General features: G+C 38.0%; 1 protein-coding gene across 9 annotated transcripts in view; it reads left to right on the forward strand.

Annotated features, from left to right (window-relative positions):
* LOC140469243 (regulator of G-protein signaling 3-like) overlaps positions 1-13,404 on the forward strand; it is a 271,500-nt gene extending 258,096 nt beyond the window's left edge. For 6 of the 9 annotated variants that reach the window (XM_072565577.1, XM_072565579.1, XM_072565578.1 and 3 more), the window contains 5 exons: positions 5,786-5,850; positions 9,876-9,977; positions 10,982-11,043; positions 11,690-11,856; positions 11,980-13,404. In XM_072565577.1, coding sequence (XP_072421678.1) covers positions 5,786-5,850; positions 9,876-9,977; positions 10,982-11,043; positions 11,690-11,856; positions 11,980-12,165 — 582 coding nt within the window. In that variant the 3' untranslated portion in view covers positions 12,166-13,404. The other 3 variants (XM_072565583.1, XM_072565585.1, XM_072565584.1) reach the window with 3 other exon arrangements.
* The last annotated feature ends 7,726 nt before the right edge of the window (positions 13,405-21,130 follow it).

Below are 21,130 nucleotides of genomic sequence, written 5' to 3' on the forward strand. Positions count from 1 at the left end.
CCTTACTCTAAGTGGCACAGGCAGTAGAATTCGATTTGAAAGATTTTGTTTTCATTTGTTTTCACTTTGTTTGACTGATAGGTTTCCTTTTGAAGAAGGTTATAGTACAGCTCAGCTGATGCTTGAATTTTGAAATGGAAAAGAAAAATCAAAGCCATAGCAGAAATTCATGGGGGTTGGGTGGTGGCTTGTGCCACACCTCCATAAGTAAAGACCGCTGGAAACCAACGTGTCTGTTGAAGCCCATATCACAGCCATAACATGTGGTGGGCTAAGTTGGATCATTTTTGCTCTTGTGCCTCTCACTCAGACAGGCCCACGTCCAGGATCTCCAGTAGTTGCAGACCAGTTTGACTCTCAACAGGGCTAGAGCTTAGTTAATGCTGCAAGACGTTTGAAGAGGGCCAAAAATGCCACAGAAAAGCAAGTGTCTGAGTTTTACACTGGGAAGGATCAAGTTCTGTTAGGTAGGCATGGTGGAATGGCGTCTTTGGTGGGGGGGTGGGTGGATGGTGTTGGACAGTGTCCTCACAAAGGAAATGAGGCACAACCCTTTCGCTTCCCACCTTTTTTCACACAGATCTTAGTGGGTGGGAAGATGGCAGACTAGGCAACTAAACTGTTACTTGCCCATCTGGTGGTGTATGTAATACCCAGCCCATAAATATAGTGAGTTCTTGTAGGTAAGGATCAAATGATTCCTCTACTTACTTACATGAGAAAAGCAGCTATATGAGAGATTATTTGAAACAAAAACTGAAATTGCTGGAAAAACTCAGCAGGTCTGGTCGCATCTGTAGAGAAATCAGTTCTAAGATGGATCACTGGACCTGAAATATTAATACTGATTTCTGTTCACCCATGCTGCCAGACCTGCTGAATTTGCAGCAATTTCTGTTTTTGTTTCTGATTGCTAGCATCCACAGTTATAGAGTCATAGAGATGTACAGTATGGAAATAAACCCTTCAATCTAATGTGTCCATGCCAAACCAGGTATCTGAAATCTATCTAGTCCCATTTGTGAGCACTTGGCCCATCTCCCTTTAAACCCTTCCTATTAATATACCCATCCAGATGCCTTTTAAATGTTGCAACTGTAGCAGCCTCCACCACTTCCTCTGGCAGCTCATTCCATACATGCACCACCCTCTGTGTGAAAAAGTTGCCCCTTAGGTATCTTTTTTTATCTTTACCATCTCACCTTAAGCCTATGCCCTTTTGCTTCGGATTCCCATTCTCTTCCCCCCCCCACCCCCACTGAACCCAGGGAAAAGACTTTGTCTGTATACTGTAGACGGGACCCACATGATTTTATAAACCTCTAGAAGGTCACTTCCTAGCCTCTTGACACTCCAGGGGAAACAGCCCCAGCCTCTCCCTATAGTTCAAACCCTCCAACCCTGACAATATTCTTGTAAATCTTTACTGAACCCTTTAAATTCCACAACATCCTTCTGCTAAGGGGGAGCCCAGAATTGCATACAATATTCCAAAAATGGCCTAACCAATATTCTGTATAGCCGCCACATGACCTCCCAATTCCTAGACTCGTGCTCTGACCAGTAAAGGAAAGAATACTAAATAAGTATAACCTTGCTGTTCGTTTTCTTAGTAAATCTGTAGTAGAGTGGGTTCTTTTTTGATTTTATCTTTTATTGAAATCTGTCTCAATTAATTTTAAAAATATAAAACATAAGTACTAAGTTAGCCTAGAGCAGTGTTTTTTTAGACCAGGAAGACTGTGCTATACTCTGAATCTGTAGATAGTTAAGGTGCAAAGATGGTCCTTAGTGTGATGTACTGATCCTGTCAGATGTGAGGGATTAGGGAGAGTTTCCATGTTAGGGACGATTAAGTCTGCAATAAGTGTGTTTGGTTGTGAATCCGATCAGATCGCATGAGTCTGTTGGAGCAGCAATTAGAAGCAGTGAGGAAATTACAGGAGCTAGGGAGTGTGATGGATGGCAGTTACAGGAAGGGAGAAAATCCGCAGATACAGTCAGGTAGATAGGTTACCTCCAGGAAAGGTAGGCGAGGAAGGCAGGTAGTGCAGGAGACTCCTGTGGCTATTCCCATCTCAGACAAGGGCCATCTCAAACAAGGATGTTGTTTTGGAAAATGTAGGGGGTGATGGATTTTCAGGGGAATGTAGCAGGAATACACAAGTTTCTGGTACCGAGACTGGCTCTAATGTAACGAGGAGTTCATTCAGGTTTTTTGAAGTCGTGATTGTATGAAACACCGACATAGTAAAAGCTACTCTGGCTGTTACATTGAGGTTTGTTGCTTTAGGACCAATAGGCATTATGATGTAGATATTGTTTCAACTTCATTTGCTCCAGAAAATATCCTCAGAAAATACAAACAGATGAGCTGCTCTGAGCCGCTGTCAGTGTCACTCAATATGATCACAAGTACTTTTAAATGTTTGTTCTTTTTTAAAAGTACATTAAATGTTTGTTTTCACTTGGTAATCCTTTGTGACACACTTCTCAGGAATATAAAAAAATCAGTTTCAGATTGCAAAAGAAAGCAGTTTTCAAAATAAAAGCAAAGATTGCCATGCGTCGATAGAAAGAAAGGACCAAATTAGGGAGTAGAAGAGTTAACCTGGCACAACAACAAATAAAATACACTACCACAAATAAATATTCTTAAAAAGGAAAACTGATATTTGGTTGTCAAAATATGGTTATAAAATCTGACTTCAAGTTTGATAAATCTTTTATAATGAAGATTGAATAATCAGTGACAATAGAAGGTTTTTTTTTAATTCAACCGAAGCATATTTCATTCAACGGAGACATTTACAAAGGAGAATTATAAATCATGTATTGAAGAGCTTCCTAAACTGCATACATACAAAGCCTCTTTTTATAATGCCAGGAAATTGGGTGAGACAGACTGTGTGCTTTAATGCAACTTCCAGAAATTGCACTAGCTCTCAAAATTCCCAACCCAGAAGAAAAGTAATCTTGTTCTCAATTCAGTCGTTGGAAGACAGACATATGGTCAGGTATTTTAGTCACAAATAGTCCTTCGTTCACCAGGAGAAAAAATTACAAACTCTCAATCTGGTGTGAAATATTCAATTTGTTATACACACTGAAATAAACATCAGAATTTCATAATATTAATTTATGCTCATGGTTGCTATTGTTTGTCTACTTTCGGATTACTCTGAAGTACTGTCTTCATGTAGTTCATAAACATTACATTGTGAAGTATAGACCAAGAATTGACCATTGAAATTTGTTAACAGTGGTTGATGTTAATATTAAAGTTAAATCTTGGATTTTTTAAAAACTAAGTAATAATCAGTTTTTGCACAGTTAAAGCTTGAAGCTTCTTCAACGACTTTGTTGCATATATTGTTGTATTACCTGTTACAGTTGTCACTTCATGTGTGCATGTGAGCTGCGCAACAACAGTATATGAGTGATTCATGTCAGGAATTCAATGTAAAACACTAAGCCTAATCTTATTCCGTTATCTGAGAATTATCATTAAGTACTTTGTATCAGTTCTGTTTTTGAAATATGGTCATTGTTAGTAGGCAAGCACAGTTCATGCATAGCAAAACTCCACAATTAAAGTCACCATAGTCCTACTTTCTCTGTTTAGAAAGAGGTGACTGGTGGGGGTTTAACCTGAGGGGTCACCACACATTCATGGTAACCTCAGCTGGTGTGAGAATTAAATCCATACTGTTAATGTCACTCTGCATCACGAACCATCTGTCCAGCCAACTGAGCTAATAGCAGTGAGGTGAACATCCAGCTGACCTGATTTTGATTGTGTTAGTTGAAGTAGGATTACTTGTTCTTATGTTCAACAATAACTAACCTGTTTTCAGATTTTGCAAAAGGTAATCAGATTTCAGCACCTATAGTTGAGAAGTTGGTTGGAGGTTTGGTGAGACCTCACATACTCTACCTTCTTAACTACCATATCAGTTGAAAAGTAAGACTGTTGATTCAGGATCACGGTGTCTGCAGCTTGCACTTTTGATGGGAGTTATCAGGATAAGGGTGAGGTGATGTGGAACATGCACATGGGAAAAGTACATTGAGTGCTGAATTGTCTTGTAATAGTGCAGTGGTCTTGGTCACTTCTGACCCTATAATGCACTTCTGTCCCCCTCTAGTTCTCTTCTGTTTCCTCCTCTTATATGGAACCGTATTTTCTGAAAAAGGAGAGGAGCACCAATGTATATGCTATTTGTTGATGCCTTGTCATATCAAACTAATTTTAATTATATTGAACGTATAAGATGTGGTTGCAGGGTTGGAGCATTGGCAAGCGCATAAGGTGAACTATATCAATGTTAGACACAAGCTGATTGGTAGGCCTTTGGTGTAATGAAATGTATAAAAGAGGTCCCGTGAGTAAGAGATGTTTGAAGATGCATTCACTGACCTTGGACACTTGTATAAGGTCATTAAAAGGTTTACAGTACTACAGCAAGCCCCTGATAGGTATATTTTTTGGAATTCATTTCCCTGACCACCTGCTGCTATTCCCTTTCCAGAACATACCTCTTAGACCTCCTGGCTCCCTGCATAAAATATGAAGTTTATCCTTTTGTGCAAGTTAGCTGAAGTTATCTATGCACATACCCTTCTAAAAGTGCAGCTAGTCAGCAGCACATCTTGCACTGGGCAGCATGCCACAATCATTGTGAGTAACACAACTGTGACTAAGCGCAGAGTGATTGTACATCATGATTCTCACACCACCAACAGACCAATTTTGAGTCTACAGTCCCTAATTTCTAAATTCACAATTCAAATATCTGCTTGAACAAAGTAGCTGGTGGGATCTATATAAAAGTGAAGTGGTACGAACCGCTGCCATTAGGACAGTACTTCCTCCATCCACCACTGCCAACAAAATCTAATATCTTCTAGTTTCAGCTTTCAACTGGCTCAACAATGGTAATCCAGCGAGCACTTGAGCTACAAATCTTTTCCAAACTTTGAACCTATATAATCTGCATGATTAATTGAGAATATCCCAAGATGACTGACATTTTACTCTTAGTTGTAGAAGATTTGCTTAGCAATCAGTTAACATAAATGTAATGCTAATTCAGTGTTCCATTTCTAATTTTGAGAAACACATTTTCTTTATATTTTGCCTTGTATAAGTGCAAAATGATGGCAAATAATGGAATTTTTGAGGAAAGGTTTTTTCCTCTGTAATGGTGGAAGTAAAATTGATTTCTTTTAAAAGGCTATTGAACTTTTAATTAGGTTTCTGTAACTTAATTTGACGACAATTATGTTGATTATTTTCAGTAAGATTAATTATCTGTGTTGCAGAACAAAATCATTAAAATTAAAGTTTAAAATTCTTGAAGTTGCACTAATGAATGAAATTGGAGCAGCCCACTGTAAGACAGCCAATTGTGTGCAATCTAATACATTGCTGTTTGAATGTTCGGAACAAGTTAGAAGGGGAGTGGTTGCTCCATTTTTAGAGATAGAAAAACATACAGCTTGATAACAAAACCAAACTGCTTGAATTTTTACAAGGATCTAAGTACTTAAAAATCCATTAACTCAATTATTCAAATCATGTTTCTAAATCTGTGAACAAAACTGATTTTTATCTAACATCCTTGAATTATAGTGCTACCTTGAGTCTAAATGTGACTTTTTTTTCAAGAGCATGTGACCAAGAAAAGCTTAAAGCAATCAATAATAAACCTGGAATAAGTTTAAAAGCTGATTATGAAATTTGGTAATAATGTAGATTGTCTTTATTCTGTTTCCTCACCAGCTATATGGAGCAGATTCTGACTTTGAAACTGATGATGGCTCCAAAAAGAAAAAGACAATGAATTTGTAAGTTTGATCATCTTATCTATGGCAATTATTCTGTATTGATTGCTGTAATAAAATGTTCCAAAATTCTTTGTTAGTTTAGGAACAAAATTTTATTTTTGTTCTAATTTCAATTTTACAACTTTAATTTTCTGATAAGATGGGGACCAATAATCATTGGAATTTGATTAATTAAATTAGTTTACCTTTTTCTGTGCTCGTTCTGCTCCAAAACGATGACAATACAAATCTTTAAGTTGAAGGAATATACTTTCCCCTTGATGTTTCAGTTAGGTTTATAAAATGCCAGATAATTGGTCTGTTAAAAGACTACAGAAGAAATGTATTTTCACTAATACTTAGGCTTTTGTACTTCGATGTATTCTGATTGTTTAAAGAACAGCCAACCCGTACAGTAGTAAATATCACATTACTGCTCAAAGTAAATACATCTTTGGAAGTGATGTTTAGCTTCATTCTAAACACTCATGGTTGGAAGGTTCAGACTGGGGGCAGGAAGAATGAAATCTGATCCCTGTCACATTAACCCCTGTCCAACGGTATTGCTTTAAAGGGTACAACTGTTTCCAGTGAGTAATAATAAGGGACATGCACTAGTAGTTTGAAACAAATGCAAAAATAGAATTACAGCTTGAATATATTTTCATGTTAATATGTATGGCTGTAGTAATGGAAATACACACGTTTGATTTTGCATAACTTTGAATTTGGATACTTCCCGTTTCAGACATTGACCTGTTAAAAATATAAACCTACATAATACAATGCATTTTAATAATCTAGGTTAAAACAAATAATATTCCATAGTAATTATTGGATAATAAGCCAGTATTACAATGTTCCATTTTTCATTCATTTTTATTATAAAGAACTTAAAATAAATATTCAAATCAAAGTGAAAACAAATTAAATCATTGCCTTACTATCTAGAGAGTAGAATGTAAATTTTGTTTTTCAAAAGATTGTATTTAAGAGTTTGAGAAACAGCAGCCCCTGTGTCTTTTTCTTTGTTTTCAACATCTAATGAAATATTAATACTTACCAGAAGGTGGAACCATGACCACACAGCTAGGATCGAGCATTTGTAGTGAGTGCAAAATATCTATTGTTTACCTTTGCTCATGCTCTAAGTAGATTAGAAATAAAGTAGTTAAAGCGTAAGATAGTGTCCCGGTGTATATAGTTAATGTACAGTGGGAATGGTTGTCTTGTGCTTTCAGGGGAAATAATTAAAATTCTCCCCCCCCCAAGAAGCATTTTATTCAATGTTGTAGCCTGATTGGTTCATGAGTTGGCGTTTATCCAGCCCACACTTACTACTTAATCTGCCTTCCTGGGAGAGCATCAATATAACGATCCGACTCAAAACACTGCAGATCTGCACCACCACATATAGAGTTATCCAAATGCTACACACAATGGTTGATTTTTCAGAAAAATATCTGGAAAGGTAGGAGATATTACATCTTAAGAAAACTTTATTTCAATAGTAAATTAGATGTGGGAGTTTGGTTATTTTTTGATAAATTTCCAGTATTTATTGTCTTTTATTTCTGATTTCTGAAATGTCAGGGAAGGAGCACAGTTTGTAATATTTTAGGTTTTAAATCTTTACAACTTTTATGGAATTATTAAGATTAAACATCTGTTTTACAGTTTAATATTTCTTAGGAATTTGATGATTAGTTAATCCTCGCAGAGGGAAGTGCAATTAAATTCTATTGAATACAGAAACAAAGGTTTAGTTTTCTTATTTTGAGCTTTAATGCAATGGTCATGGAACAAATATATGTTTGCATATATTTTACTTAATGGTGTAATTTGAATTGCAAGGAGCTCATTCGATTTATAAATGTATTAAATTACAGCTGATCTGTTGTTGAAGGAACATGTCCCAGCAGAACTTTGAAAAGCATGCAATAGAATGTACAGTGCCAATCATTCCTGTCCCATCAAGTTTGACTTATTGGCAATTGCGTATTACAATTTTGTTATCTATTAATATTGTTTCTTATCTATTGGGTTTGCAGTCATTCATATTTATGCAATTTCTAGTTATATTTGCTTGTTTGAATGCTCTGGTGCCAATGTCCTTATTCTAGAAGCCTAAGGCAAATCATCTGTTTATCATAAAGCATTTTTGATAGAGCTCTGAAGTTTTAGCAATTATGTTTTTAAATGATTAAACTGATGGAGGTTGGTTCGATTAGACTTTTTTTAATGAGAACGATATGACCCATGCATTATGGAAATTAAATATGTCATTTATATTAAAAATAAGGATTACAATTCAATAAAAAGATTTGAGATGAGAATTCAATACATAGCTTACACGTGTATTGCTATCATGTATGTAATTAGCTAATAAGGTTAAAATGACTGATTACTTGATCAGATGCTTTACTGGGGCCATAGATTGAATACAAACAAAATGTTGTTCAAGAAATACTGTTCATAAAAATGGAGAAAGCAGCACATCAAGAAATGTGTGTTGGATGTCTTGTCAGTTTTTAGAAAATTTTCTGTGCAACTGGAATTATAGCACCAACGCTTTCATTTGTTGCCCCACACACCACCAACTATAGTATAATAAGCATTAAAATACAGTACAATGCTGTGATCTATCAGGTAGTAATGCTACATTACCCACACAAGGAAAATTGAATCTTTCTCAACAACATAGCAAAAAATGAATATGGTTTGTTTTACCAAAAGCATTAATTGGTTAAAAAAAAGTTAAAAGATTATCAGAAGTTTTTCCATATTACCAGGTAACTTTATTCATAAGCTGTTTAATTCATTCATCAATTCAGCACATTCTGTCATCTTTGCCCAAATAAGTTTTCAGAAGGTGATGCTCTTTGATTCTATTTTACCATTCTTTTAAACCTTCCCTTCAAAAATCATTTTCTTTCATTTATTTACTCAGGAAACAGAAAAAAAAAGCAAAGAGTTCTGTTCTTGTACCTATAGTTCGCAACTTTGTAAATTGTCAACAGAATTTATAGTCAAAAGAATGTTGAAAATGATCTTTTTTTGCTTAAACAATCCAGGCAGGTTTTGCAATTGATTTGCTAACCTCCCGCCAAAAAAGCCATTTGATTTGTTGCTATAGTAACCAGTTAAAGGAGTAGATAAATAGGCACCATTTGTTTCCTGTTTTAACATTTCAGTTGTTAGTATGCTTTATTCACCAGAAGTAGGCAGGCAGACACTGACACAACTCTGAGTCAACTCGATTCTCCTTTCAAAAACGTGGGCATACAGGGTAGTCACTCCCACTTCCTGAATGCAAATACCATGAACCAGACAGCAACTTCAGTGTATAACAGGAATTCATGCTGCTCACTGCACAGTCCAGATGCTAGCTCCTCTGCAGGCCGGGGGATTGTAAAGGTTAGATTTTTATGGGTCACAAGTTTGTCTGAAGATCCTGAAACTATAGGAACAAAATAGAACTTGCTGTAATATTCAGGAGACTGTTCAGATTGCTATTATTACTTGTTAATGAAGCCATCGCAAATCAAATGCAGTTAAGGGAAGGGAAAATATTTTCAAAACTAATCTGAACAAGTTGACTCTGAAAGATGCCATTTTTCAGAGATCTGTCAAAACCACTACCACATGAGTTTCATTCAGAAATGCTTTTGAGTTTGCTTCAGCGTACAAGTCCTGGTGGGGGTTTGCATCGACGGCACACCATGAAAGAGTAAGTTGAGTATGAACTTAGTTAATTTTAGAAGATAGAGGAAAGAAGCAAATATGTGTGTATTAAAATGTTTCAGTCTTATCATTGGTGTACAAGTTCCAGCAGATTATTGCAAAGATTTCAGGAATACGATTTTTTTTTACTATTAGTAAATAAGAATGTTTTATTTCAGCAGTCATGCTTGTTTCTTTGGGTAGTGTATTCAATCTAATATTTTTTGTACTTAATTACTCAGTCAAGAATATATAATTCTCAAATAAACATTTTTCAGTAGCTGCTTAGTACTTACCTGTGTTTATATTCTCTTTTCCAATAGGGCCAAAGATATGAAAAACCGTTTGGGATTTCTACGTCGACGGAATGAATCTGGTGGAGGCAGCAATGCTGCAAAACTCGATAAAGTCATTAAAACTGTGAAGTAGGTCTCAAACTTTGATTATTCATTTGAACTTAACTTTGTTTTCGTCAAACTATTGAGGCTTGTAAAATGTAATCATTTTGAATTTCAGTTTTATGCATCATTTCAAAGACCAAATAATGAAGTGAAAGAATGTTCTTTATAGTAAATCGATAATGGTGATGCACAGTTGCTATGCTTTACAAAGCTAAAACACTTTTCAAAGATAAACATGAAGAATAATGATTACATTTATTTCCCAGTGATCATTCTGCATCACTTCACTAGTGAAGGAAACCTTTGAGTCAGTTGATTGAAAGAATTATAACTCAGCCTTACTGTTAATATTTTTGAGTTTAAGTATTCAGTGTTGGACTTTGTGAGTACTAAATGTGTGTTAAAGTAATCTTGCTGGAGAAATAGATTGAGTGTGCTGTCTGAAAGCTGAATATGTGCAGACAGCTTATACATAGAATATACAAAGGCAGCTCTGTGGCCCACCTAGGAAAATGTGGTTCTGCACATGACAACATCTTGTTAGGAGTCCTGGAAACATGCCTAGGAAAATCTGCATTTGCCTGCAAACCTCCACAAGAGATTTATTTATCTATTAGCTGTCTTATAGATGCCAACAAGACAGTGTTGTAGTCATGCTCTCTGATGCACAAAATCCTACAACATTGCCACAGAGTTGGAAGATAGAAGGAAAAATAAGCACGCATATTTGTGTGAACTAAGGTTTCTGTTACTGTAAATCCCTTTGGAGATGAATCGGTCCAACTAAATCTAGAGTAGTATTGGTAACTCATGAGTTCGTTTAAAGATGAGGTGATGACTGACTATGCTGAAAAGCAAGTTCGCATAATGTCATAATGTAGGTGTTGATCAATTAGCTAGAGGTGGGAAGACACCACCTCAGTACGAGCCAACCAGATGATGAAGACTTGCTGTAATTGAATTGTTAAAATAAGTTAAAAGGCTTTGGAAATGTGTTTATTAACAAACTGCTGTACCTTTGCCTGCAGACCCTCATCAGAGGAAGCTCTAAAATGGGGAGAATCATTGGACAAACTTCTTATCCACAAATGTAAGCACTTGCTTATATATTTTCAGTTGTATATTGTACAGATATTGACATTGACTGTTAATCATTTAAGTAATTATTTCTAAGTTCAAAAACATTTAATTAGACGTGAAGTAATACATAAGTTTATTAATAAGGGACTTATTCACATCTAATATTCTAAAATAAAACTGTGATATAATCATTAGTGGTAGTATTTTGAATAAACTGAAAATAAATTATTTTTGTAGTACTTAGATTCTCTGGCCTGCCCTGTGTTTCAAAATTTACTTGTGGTTATTTTGTGTTAACATTTTGTACCTCTTTCCTACTTTCATACATCATAACTACTTCAGTTTATTAAAAATATTATGAGGAAAGTTCCATTGTTTGGGGTGTAACAAATAAGTTGCTTTATGTACAATTTATTTAAATTAATTCAACATATATTGATATATCCATCTTTATCATCTTTGTTCCATATATATGATCATACACTAAACCTATCAACAATAAAATGTCAAACAGATGATTGGTAATAGACAAAACCTGAAGCCCAGTTTTCTTCTTTGTACTAATGAAAAGACCATGCCTCATGTATCATTACCTTGTTCTTGTGTTTAGTCTGATGCATAATCTATATTTCATGTGTCACCAATTTGTTTTGCAGATGGATTAGCAGCTTTTCGAGCCTTTTTACGCACTGAATTCAGTGAAGAGAATCTTGAATTCTGGTTGGCATGTGAGGATTACAAAAAAGCCAAGTCACAATCTAAAATGACTTCAAAGGCCAAAAAAATCTTTGGAGAATATATTGCCATTCAATCCTGTAAAGAGGTAAGCAATGCTCTTGAGCATTTTTAATTAAATATGCTTCAAATAATAACATCTGAATAAATTTCAGTGAAATGTTTGGGAGTTAAATATTAAAAATAATACTTTCTGGGACTTCTTTTAAAGGTTAACTTGGACTCCTATACAAGAGAACACACCAAGGAAAATCTTCAGAAAGTGTCACGGTCCTGCTTTGATCTTGCTCAAAAAAGGATATATGGTTTAATGGAAAAGGACTCTTACCCTCGATTCCTGAGATCAGACCTGTACTTGGATTTGATAAATCAGAAGAAACAAAGTGCTGCATCATAGGTGCATGCATCTAATTTCCTGACAGGGACTTGGGACAAATTGTGTTTACATCATTGGAAAGAGAGGATCATCATTGCTGTTTATCTCAGCAACTTTGAAACCCACTTAAGTGGACTGAATCAGAACTCTGTATCAGAAGTTAGGTGCTTGTGAGATGAACAGGTTTGGACAATCTGGAAGAAAACAATCAGGTACTGTTTTACAGCAGGGTTTTGCTAAGAATTTCAGTTCCTCTCTGAGATTGGTATATTGTTTTTGGAGTACATCCTTTTATGTATTTGTTGTGTAACAACAGCATGAGGACCTCCAGAACCATGGCAGCGAAACAGTTACCTTTACACTTCCAGTGTGCCAAAATACCCACCTTTCATTTTCTGGAGCAATGTATCTTTCCACAGCAGCATCAAGAGCCCCTTTTTGTGGGGTGTAGTAATAATTATGATCAAAGACAATCATAAAGGACCAGATCACCATTAAAAGCTGTGCTTTCAAGAACCATAGAGTTCCTATCCATCCTCAAAGACTGAGCTTGCAAATTCTGCCTCTTCCAAGCTTTGTGAAAATTGAGACTGTGACAAGTATATTGGAAGAAACTACTTTGAAGAGGCATTTCTGTTGATGATATCATGGCACTTTCCACTTTCTTTTATGAACCTGTGTTCTTAGGTGGTACCAAGTGTGCCTGCAACAGAAATGTATGAAATAGCTTTGTTATATGCTGATGAGGATTGAGCTATTTATTGGTATACCCAGATGCTTGATGCATTTCTAGTAGGTAATATTCCTTGTTTTCCTTTCATTTGTTGAAGTGCAATATTTCGAGGTATGCTCTTTACCTTACATTAATGGTCATTGTAATATTTCCTGGAGTCTGTACAAATTATGTTGAAATCTGAAAGTTAATTTCCAGTTAATGTTTAACTTTAACTGTACATACCCCGGCAGCAGGCAGCTGGGGATTTTCCAGCTGTATATATAGTTCCTTACAAATTTTGAGTTTAATAATCCTAATATGAGACAGTAGATTAATGAACATGTAAATATGAATTGTCTCTTCAGTGCTACAAATATTGCAAGGGAGATAAAGTGGGAATGGTTTTGTTTAGTCGTGGATGGTTGTAAAGGAATTCAAGGACAATGTATTTTTGTCAATTTTCATTGTTTACAGTGCAGTTTCTCCATAAAACAAAAAAGGAAGAAAAAAGATCTTTTTATGGTAAATAAACAATTGTTAACGAGCATTGTTATTCATTCTCAATTTATTCCCATTTATGTCTGAGTCTTATTTCTATTGACTAAATTACTCAATTAATTAATATCACTTGGTTGACTAGTCATTATATCAGACAATGTTCTCATGATACAAAAACCTACATTTTTCCCATTTATAATGTGTTGTATCTCAGTAATTTATATTTGGAAAGATCATGGGCCTTGGGTGTCCCTGCGCATTTATTTATCCATCCTTCATTCTTTTGAGAGTGTTGGTGAGTCACCTTCTATTTGATGGAGTTAGCCATTTCATAGTGCAGTTAAGAATCAACCATGTTTTCGTAGGGCAGGATTCAACCATAGGCTTCATGAGGAAAGGCTAGTGTCCTTCTCTAAAGTACATTAGTTTATACAGAAGACACCCAACCCTAGCTCACCAATGCTTCCTCTTGACCTACCCACTGTCTTTGATTTGATAAGCTACTTGTTTAAACATCCAGTGTTAGATATGCAGAAATTTTCCCAATTTAATTATTGAGAAGTCACTGTATTCAGTGCCCTCCATAAATTTTGTTCTATAGTCGTCAACTCCATCCTTTTTCCTGCCAATGACTGAGATTGGGCACACTTTTTGCAAGAGGCTTCTTATTTAATCCTGAGTTGCACTTCTGATTTCCACTGCAAAGTTTGGGTATATTGTGCCTGTACCACTGCCTGACTTCACCCTTGCCTCAGGTCATCTGCCATTGGATGCATAGATAAGGATACTTGCCTTTATTATTTGAGACATTAAAACAAGAGCACGGAGGTTATGATGCAGCCATTTAGAGTGTTAATTCAGTCACAGCTGGAGTATTGTGTGCAGTTCTGGTCATCACGCTATAGGAAGGTTGTGATTGTGCAGAGCAGCTTCACCAGGATGTCTCCTGGGCTGGAGCGATTCGGCTATGAAGAAGGACTAGATAGGCTGGAGTTATTTTCCTTAGAGCAGAGAAGACTAAGGGGAAACCTGATTGAGATGTGCAAAGTTAGGAATGGTGTAGATAGAAAGAAACATTTCCTCTTAGGTGTGTCAATAGCCAGGGGTCACAGTTTAAAGGAACGAAGCAGGAAGTTTATAAGGGACTAAGGGAAAGAAAATTCACCCAGAGGGTTGTGCATATTTGAAACTCACTGTTCAAAAGGGTGGTAGGACATAAACCATCAAGACATTTAAAAAAAATATTGAGCACTTGAAGCATCATAGAATACCAAGCTGTAGGCTAAATGCTGGAAAATTGAATGAGAATTAGTAGATGCTTGATCATCAGCACAGGCACAATGGACCAAAAGATTATGCAGAAAAATTCTGATGGTGAAACCATAATCCAAGGCTCTGTTATGTCTAGACTTGATAATTCCTATACAATGCTGGTAGCCCTCCAAGTTTGAACAACCCCTTATCTAACTAGAAACCTGCTTAAAACACACCCATACTTGAACCACACCTAGACCTGTTCACTCGTTGCCATTGTGTTTGCTGATCTGCATCAGCTTCTTATTCAGCAATAACTCGATTTTAGAATTCTCTTGCTCAAAGTTTGTGAGAAGATTTGTAGCTCGGGTGCTCATTGTTGTGGTTCTATTCGCCGAGCTGGGAATTTGTGATGCAGACATTTCGTCCCCTGTCTAGGTGACATCCTCAGTGCTTAGGACCCTCCTGTGAAGTGCTTCTGTGATGTTTCCTCCAGTGTTTATAGTGGATACAAACATCACAGAATCGCTTCACAGGAGACTCCCAAGCACTGAGGATGTCACCTAGACAGGGGACGAAACGTCTGCAACACAAATTCCCAGCTCGGCGAACAGAACCACAATAATTCTCTTGCTTTTTTTCAAATCCCTCAATGGAGTAGTCCTTCCCTTTCTCGGTAACCTCTTCCAACTACGCTGGCCTCTGAAATCTCTATACTCTTCCAATTCAGGCCTTTTGCAAATGACTGATTTTGACCACTCTTCTATTAGTTGTCATGCTTTCAGCCCTTTGGATACTAAGCTCCAGAATTTTCTTCCTAAATTCTATTGCCTCTGTTTTAAAGGTACTCTTTAAAACCTAACTGTTTCACCAAACTTCAGCTCGCCTGTCCTAACCTATCCTTGTGTAGGGTCAATTTAAAGATGTTAACACTTCTCTGAAGCACCTTGAGATAAAAATAAAGTGCTGGAGAAATTCAGCCAATCTCAAAGAACAGTAATGTTAGATTCTAAATATAAATACTTTTTTTTCTCCCACGGATGCTGCCAGACCTGCAGATCTTCAACATCCACAATACTTTACCTTTATTCAAGCACCTTGCATGCCTTACTGCTGTCAAAGTCACTTTTTGTGTGCTCAAATCTTCTTGAGAGATATAGACAAATCATCTGTCCAGTATTTCCACTGATGTTTTACATTTAGATCGAATGAACCACTTTATGTAGAGTCGTAGACATGTGTAGCATGGAAACAGACCCTTCGGTCCAACTCGTCCGTGCTGACCAAATATCCTAAATAAATCTAGTCCCATTTACTTGCACATGGCCCATATCCGTCCACACCCTTCCTACTCATGTACGCACCCAGACTCCTTTTTATGTTGTAATTGTCCCAGCCTCCACCACTTCCTCTAGCAGCTCATTCCACACACTCACCACCCTTTGAAAAAGATGCCCCTTAGGTGCCTTTTAAATTTTTCCCCTCTCACTTTAAACCTATGCCCTCTAGTTCTGGACGACCCTACTTTGGGGAGAAGATCTTGACTAATCACCCTTTCCATGCCCCTCAAGACTTTCTAACCTTAAGGTCAACCTGCAGCCTCTAATGCTCCAGCCTCTCCCTCCAACATCCTTGTAGGCCTTTACTGAACCCTTTCAAGTTTCACAACATCTTTTCTATAGCAAGGAGACCAGACTTGAATGCAGTATTCCATAAGCACCCTAACCAATGTCCTGTATGGCTGCAACTTGACCTCCCAACTACTACACTGGATGCACTGATCAACAAAGGCAAGGGTACTAAATACCACCTTCACTACCCTGTGTACCTGCAATTCCCTTTCAAGAAACTATGAACCTGCACCCAAGATGTCTCTGTTTGGTATCACTCCTCAGGACCTTGCCATTAAGTGTATAAGTCCTGTCCTGATTTGCCTTGCCAAAACGCAGTGCCTCTCATTTATCTAAATTAAGCTCCATCTGCCACTTCTCGGCCCATTGGCCCATCTGACCAAGGTCCTGTTGTACTCTGAGGTAACTTTCTTTGCTGTCCACTACACCTCCAATTTTGGTGTCATCTGCAAAATTAATAATTTACATCCAAATCATTTATGTAAATGATGAAAAGCAGCCGACCCAGTAATGATCCTTGCAGCACGCTGCTGGTCACTGACCTCCATTCTGAAAAGTAGTTGAATTGTAAGAACTGCGCTGTTCTTAATTATGTCCACAAAGTCATTGAAGATGAGGGCCAAACAAAATGCTCTGACAGGCTGTCTGTAAAAGGTGAAAATCCATCTATTTTGGTAAATGCCATTGATATTTTCTGATATTTTTAAATGGGAAGCACAGGAGTGCAATTTAAACCTTCCACCAAAATCTTCAAAAAGCCTATGTAAGTTAACAATAATTATTTATTCCAATTTGAATCCTTAATGTGCATTTATTATACAGCTACTATGAAATGCGGTTGGAAATGTTGGCAACCTGTACCACATGCCAGAGGAGTTACATCCCCTTGTGAAAGAAGAAACTAAGGGATTTTCTTTCATGAAAAGGGTCACGATGGCCATAACAACAGTGAAATTTAATTAACATTTTAACTACAAGACTCCTTGCAACCCATGCGGGCTATTTAAATGCAGATAGCTGCACCAACAATTAGCTCAGTACCAAACTACTTATGCTGCTACCTCATCATGCCACCCTTACTACTAAATGCACAGCAATTTTCCCATCATTAAAAGGCATACTTGTTACCCATAGAAAAGCTTACGTTCACCAGTGACTAAAGAATGTCTGCATAGCTGGCAGGAAGTTGACGTATATGAAGCAAAGTACAATCATTTTTTTGCCACATAGGCAAAAACTGCCACAGGCTTACAGTCAGAAAAGACAGTAAAACAGTTCGAAGACAATGGCCTCAAAATCCAACATGGTAAAGCCAGTCACTTTGAAATGTATTGTCTACACAGAAAATTCCAAATAGAAATTAAGTTCAGGTACGTAGCTCATTCATTAGCAAGTACATGTAAGTAAACAATAACAAAAAAGAAATGCACAATAATCGCAAAAATCGAGCTTTAAAGTATTTATTCAAACTGTTCCCATGTAAGTAGAATAATTAGCCAGTGAATCCATGCAGATGTTACATCCTGAGTATATAAATGTGCTGACCTTAGTAGGAAATGATTCCTGCACTGCTCTTCATGTTTCTTACTTGAAGTATGCAAAATCAACTCTGTGTCCAAACCTGTCAGTTTTTTTAACCTCAATGCTTTAGTTAATAACATCTTACACATATACACCTTTCACACTATAACTGGCTCCCACCAGCACTATTTAAAAGGATCATCACATTCTTGCATGTTTGTTGTTGATTAAATTCTGTAAGTTCTGTCTGAGTGTGGGGAAGGGCGTTCAGTGTTTTATAGATTTGGTAAAATTGACAAGGAGAGCTGCTGCTCATGGAGAAGGGTCGGGTTCTATAGTTACCAGGCTCCTGGGGCTAGAATAACCCAGGGAGTTGGAGCAGAGGTAGCAAAGTTGTCAGCAGAGGGCAGACAGGCAGAGAGCTCTCAGCAGAGGCCTTTGCCATGTCGGATTTTCTAGGAGCGCATCTTCTCTCTACATCTCAGCAGAACTACTGTATTTGGTGATTGCAATTCAATCCTGCCTCTTGGAGTCACATCTACAGCTTCAGGGCAGGGCAAGGACACGACTGCCAGTGATTGTGAAGGTGAACATGGTCATGAATTTCTTTGAATGCTGATCCTTCCAAACTGTAATAGACAAGTTAGTTAACATTCAGTTGTTTGCTTGTCCCATACTCTATCCATGATTGACACACTCTGCATGCCAGGAGAAAGAACTTGCTTGTTTTCTCACTGAACAGGGAGGTGATGTCCCCAGTCATGATGGTCTTTTTCATTGTCCAAAATCTGACTGACTATCATCACCTTAGTTCAATAAGAAAATCAGTGGTTCCTGAGAATAAAATATCAGGCTTCAACTGTTCATCAGTTCCACACCTTAACTTCCCTCAGATCATTATTGCATCTTCTTGACCACAATCTTGACCAGGAGGAAACCATTCTGCTATCTTTATCCAACAAAATTCCAATATTCCACACAATACTAAACTAATCACTCTGCTGCACTCGTTCAGTGTACAGCTTGCAGGTGGTGCCTGAGCTGTTTCTCATCAATGGTGTTATCATTGTGGCCGCAGCAGAGTAGATGAAGAGCTGTCAACTGTTAGTAAATTAAACTGCAGATGACCTTGCAGACTGCCCTTAATCAGCTCCAGATTTTTGAGATTTGGATTTAGCGAGGGTGGTAGTTGTCATTCTAGCAGAGGAGACTGAACAATGGGTTCATCCTCCTCACTACCTTTGCTAGTGCCCTGAGATGTGTTAGGGAGGTCTTCAGCTACCTCAATCGCTATGAAAGCCTGGAGACCCCTTTAAGCACTATATCAACAGTCATGTTGGTAACAATCTGAGAAAGCTGAGATTTCATGATGACATTAAAGATTAGTAGATTAACTGGAATTTTGAAATCAAAATAGAAAATGTTGCCAATATTCTAACTCGGGCTCCACCCATGGAGAAACAGATTTAATTTTACAGACAGATTACCTTTCACCAGAACGTGATCAGGTGACCTCTGTCTGAACTTACACTGTAGCCGAAGATGTTGGCTGAATTATACTTCAGCAATTGCAAATTTCCAGGGAATCTAGGCTTGATCTACTCAATCTTCTGCACAGGACAATTGCCTATGATTTCATTTCAGGGACCTGCCTAATGAACCTTTGTTACATTCTCTCCTGGGTAAATGTGCCCCTCATTCGATGAGGCGACCAAAACAGCACACGACCATAAGACCATAAGACATAGGAGTGGAAGTAAGGCCATTCGGCCCATCGAGTCCACTCCGCCATTCAATCATGGCTGATGCGCATTTCAGCTCCACTTGCCAGCGTTCTCCCCGTAGCCCTTAATTCCTCTAGACAACAAGAACCTATCAATCTCGGCCTTGAAGACATTTAGCGTCCCGGCTTCCACTGCACTCCGTGGCAATGAATTCCACAGGCCCACCACTCTCTGGCTGAAGAAATGTCTCCGCATTTCCGTTCTGAAATGACCCCCTCTAATTCTAAGGCTGTGTCCACGGGTCCTAGTCTCCTCGCCTAACAGAAACAATTTTCTAGCATCCACCTTTTCAAAGCCATGTATTATTTTGTACGTCTCTATTAGATCTCCCCTTAATCTTCTAAACTCCAACGAATACAACCCCAGTATCCTCAGCCGTTCCTCATATGCTAGACCTGTCATTCCAGGGATCATCCGTGTGAATCTCCGCTGGACACGTTCCAGTGCCAGTATGTCCTTCCTGAGGTGTGGGGACCAAAACTGGACACAGTACTCCAAATGGGGCCTAACCAGAGCTTTATAAAGTCTTAGTAGTACATCTCTGCTTTTATATTCCAACCCTCTTGAGATAAGAGACAACATTGCATTCGCTTTCTTAATCACAGACTCAACCTGCATGTTTACCTTTAGAGAATCCTCGACTAGCACTCCCAGATCCCTTTGTGCTTTGGCTTTATTAAGTTTCTCACCATTTAGAAAGTAGTCCATTCCTATATTCTTTTTGCCAAAGTGCAAGACCTCGCACTTGCTCACGTTAAATTCCATCAGCCATTTCCTGGACCACTCTCCCAACCTGTCTAGATCCTTCTGTAGCCTCCCCACTTCCTCAGTACTACCTGCCTGTCTACCTAACTTTGTATCATCGGCAAACTTCGCTAGAATGCCCCCGGTTCCCTCATCCAAATCATTAATATATAATGCGAACAGCTGTGGCCCCAGCACCGAACCCTGCGGGACACCGCTCGTCACCGGCTGCCATTCTGAAAAAGAACCTTTTATCCCAACTCTCTGCCTTCTGTTAGATAGCCAATCCTCAATCCATCCCAGCAGCTCACCTCGAACACCATGGGCCCTCACCTTGCTCAGCAGTCTCCCGTGTGGCACCTTATCAAAGGCCTTTTGAAAGTCCAGATAGACCACATCCACTGGGTTCCCCTGGTCTAACCTACTTGTTACCTCTTCAAAAAATTCCAACAGGTTTGTCAGGCATGACCTCCCTTTACTAAATCTAGGTGTGGCCTTTCCAAGAATGTCCTGTATGATGGTAACACAATGTTACATTCCAGTCACTTTGTAGCAAAGCCAACATTCCGTTTGCCTTCCCCATTTCAGTTTGCCCCTGCCACCTATTATAGTATCTTGTCCTACAAAAGAGAAGGGAATGTGTCAGTGACTACAATGTGTTTGGGTGGTGTTCCTGGCCAGGCTGTGAGATATGGGTGTATGGCTCCAACGATGCAGGTATGGCAAAGGCAGCAGGAAGTGAAGATTAGTGTTTTTTGGTGCTATTTGAACATTGTTGGCAAGGACATCTGTTGCCTATCATCACTTTATCTTGAACTGAATGGATTGCTAGGACTTCA

Source organism: Chiloscyllium punctatum, chromosome 49 (assembly GCF_047496795.1).
Source record: "Chiloscyllium punctatum isolate Juve2018m chromosome 49, sChiPun1.3, whole genome shotgun sequence".
Taxonomy (NCBI): domain Eukaryota; kingdom Metazoa; phylum Chordata; class Chondrichthyes; order Orectolobiformes; family Hemiscylliidae; genus Chiloscyllium; species Chiloscyllium punctatum.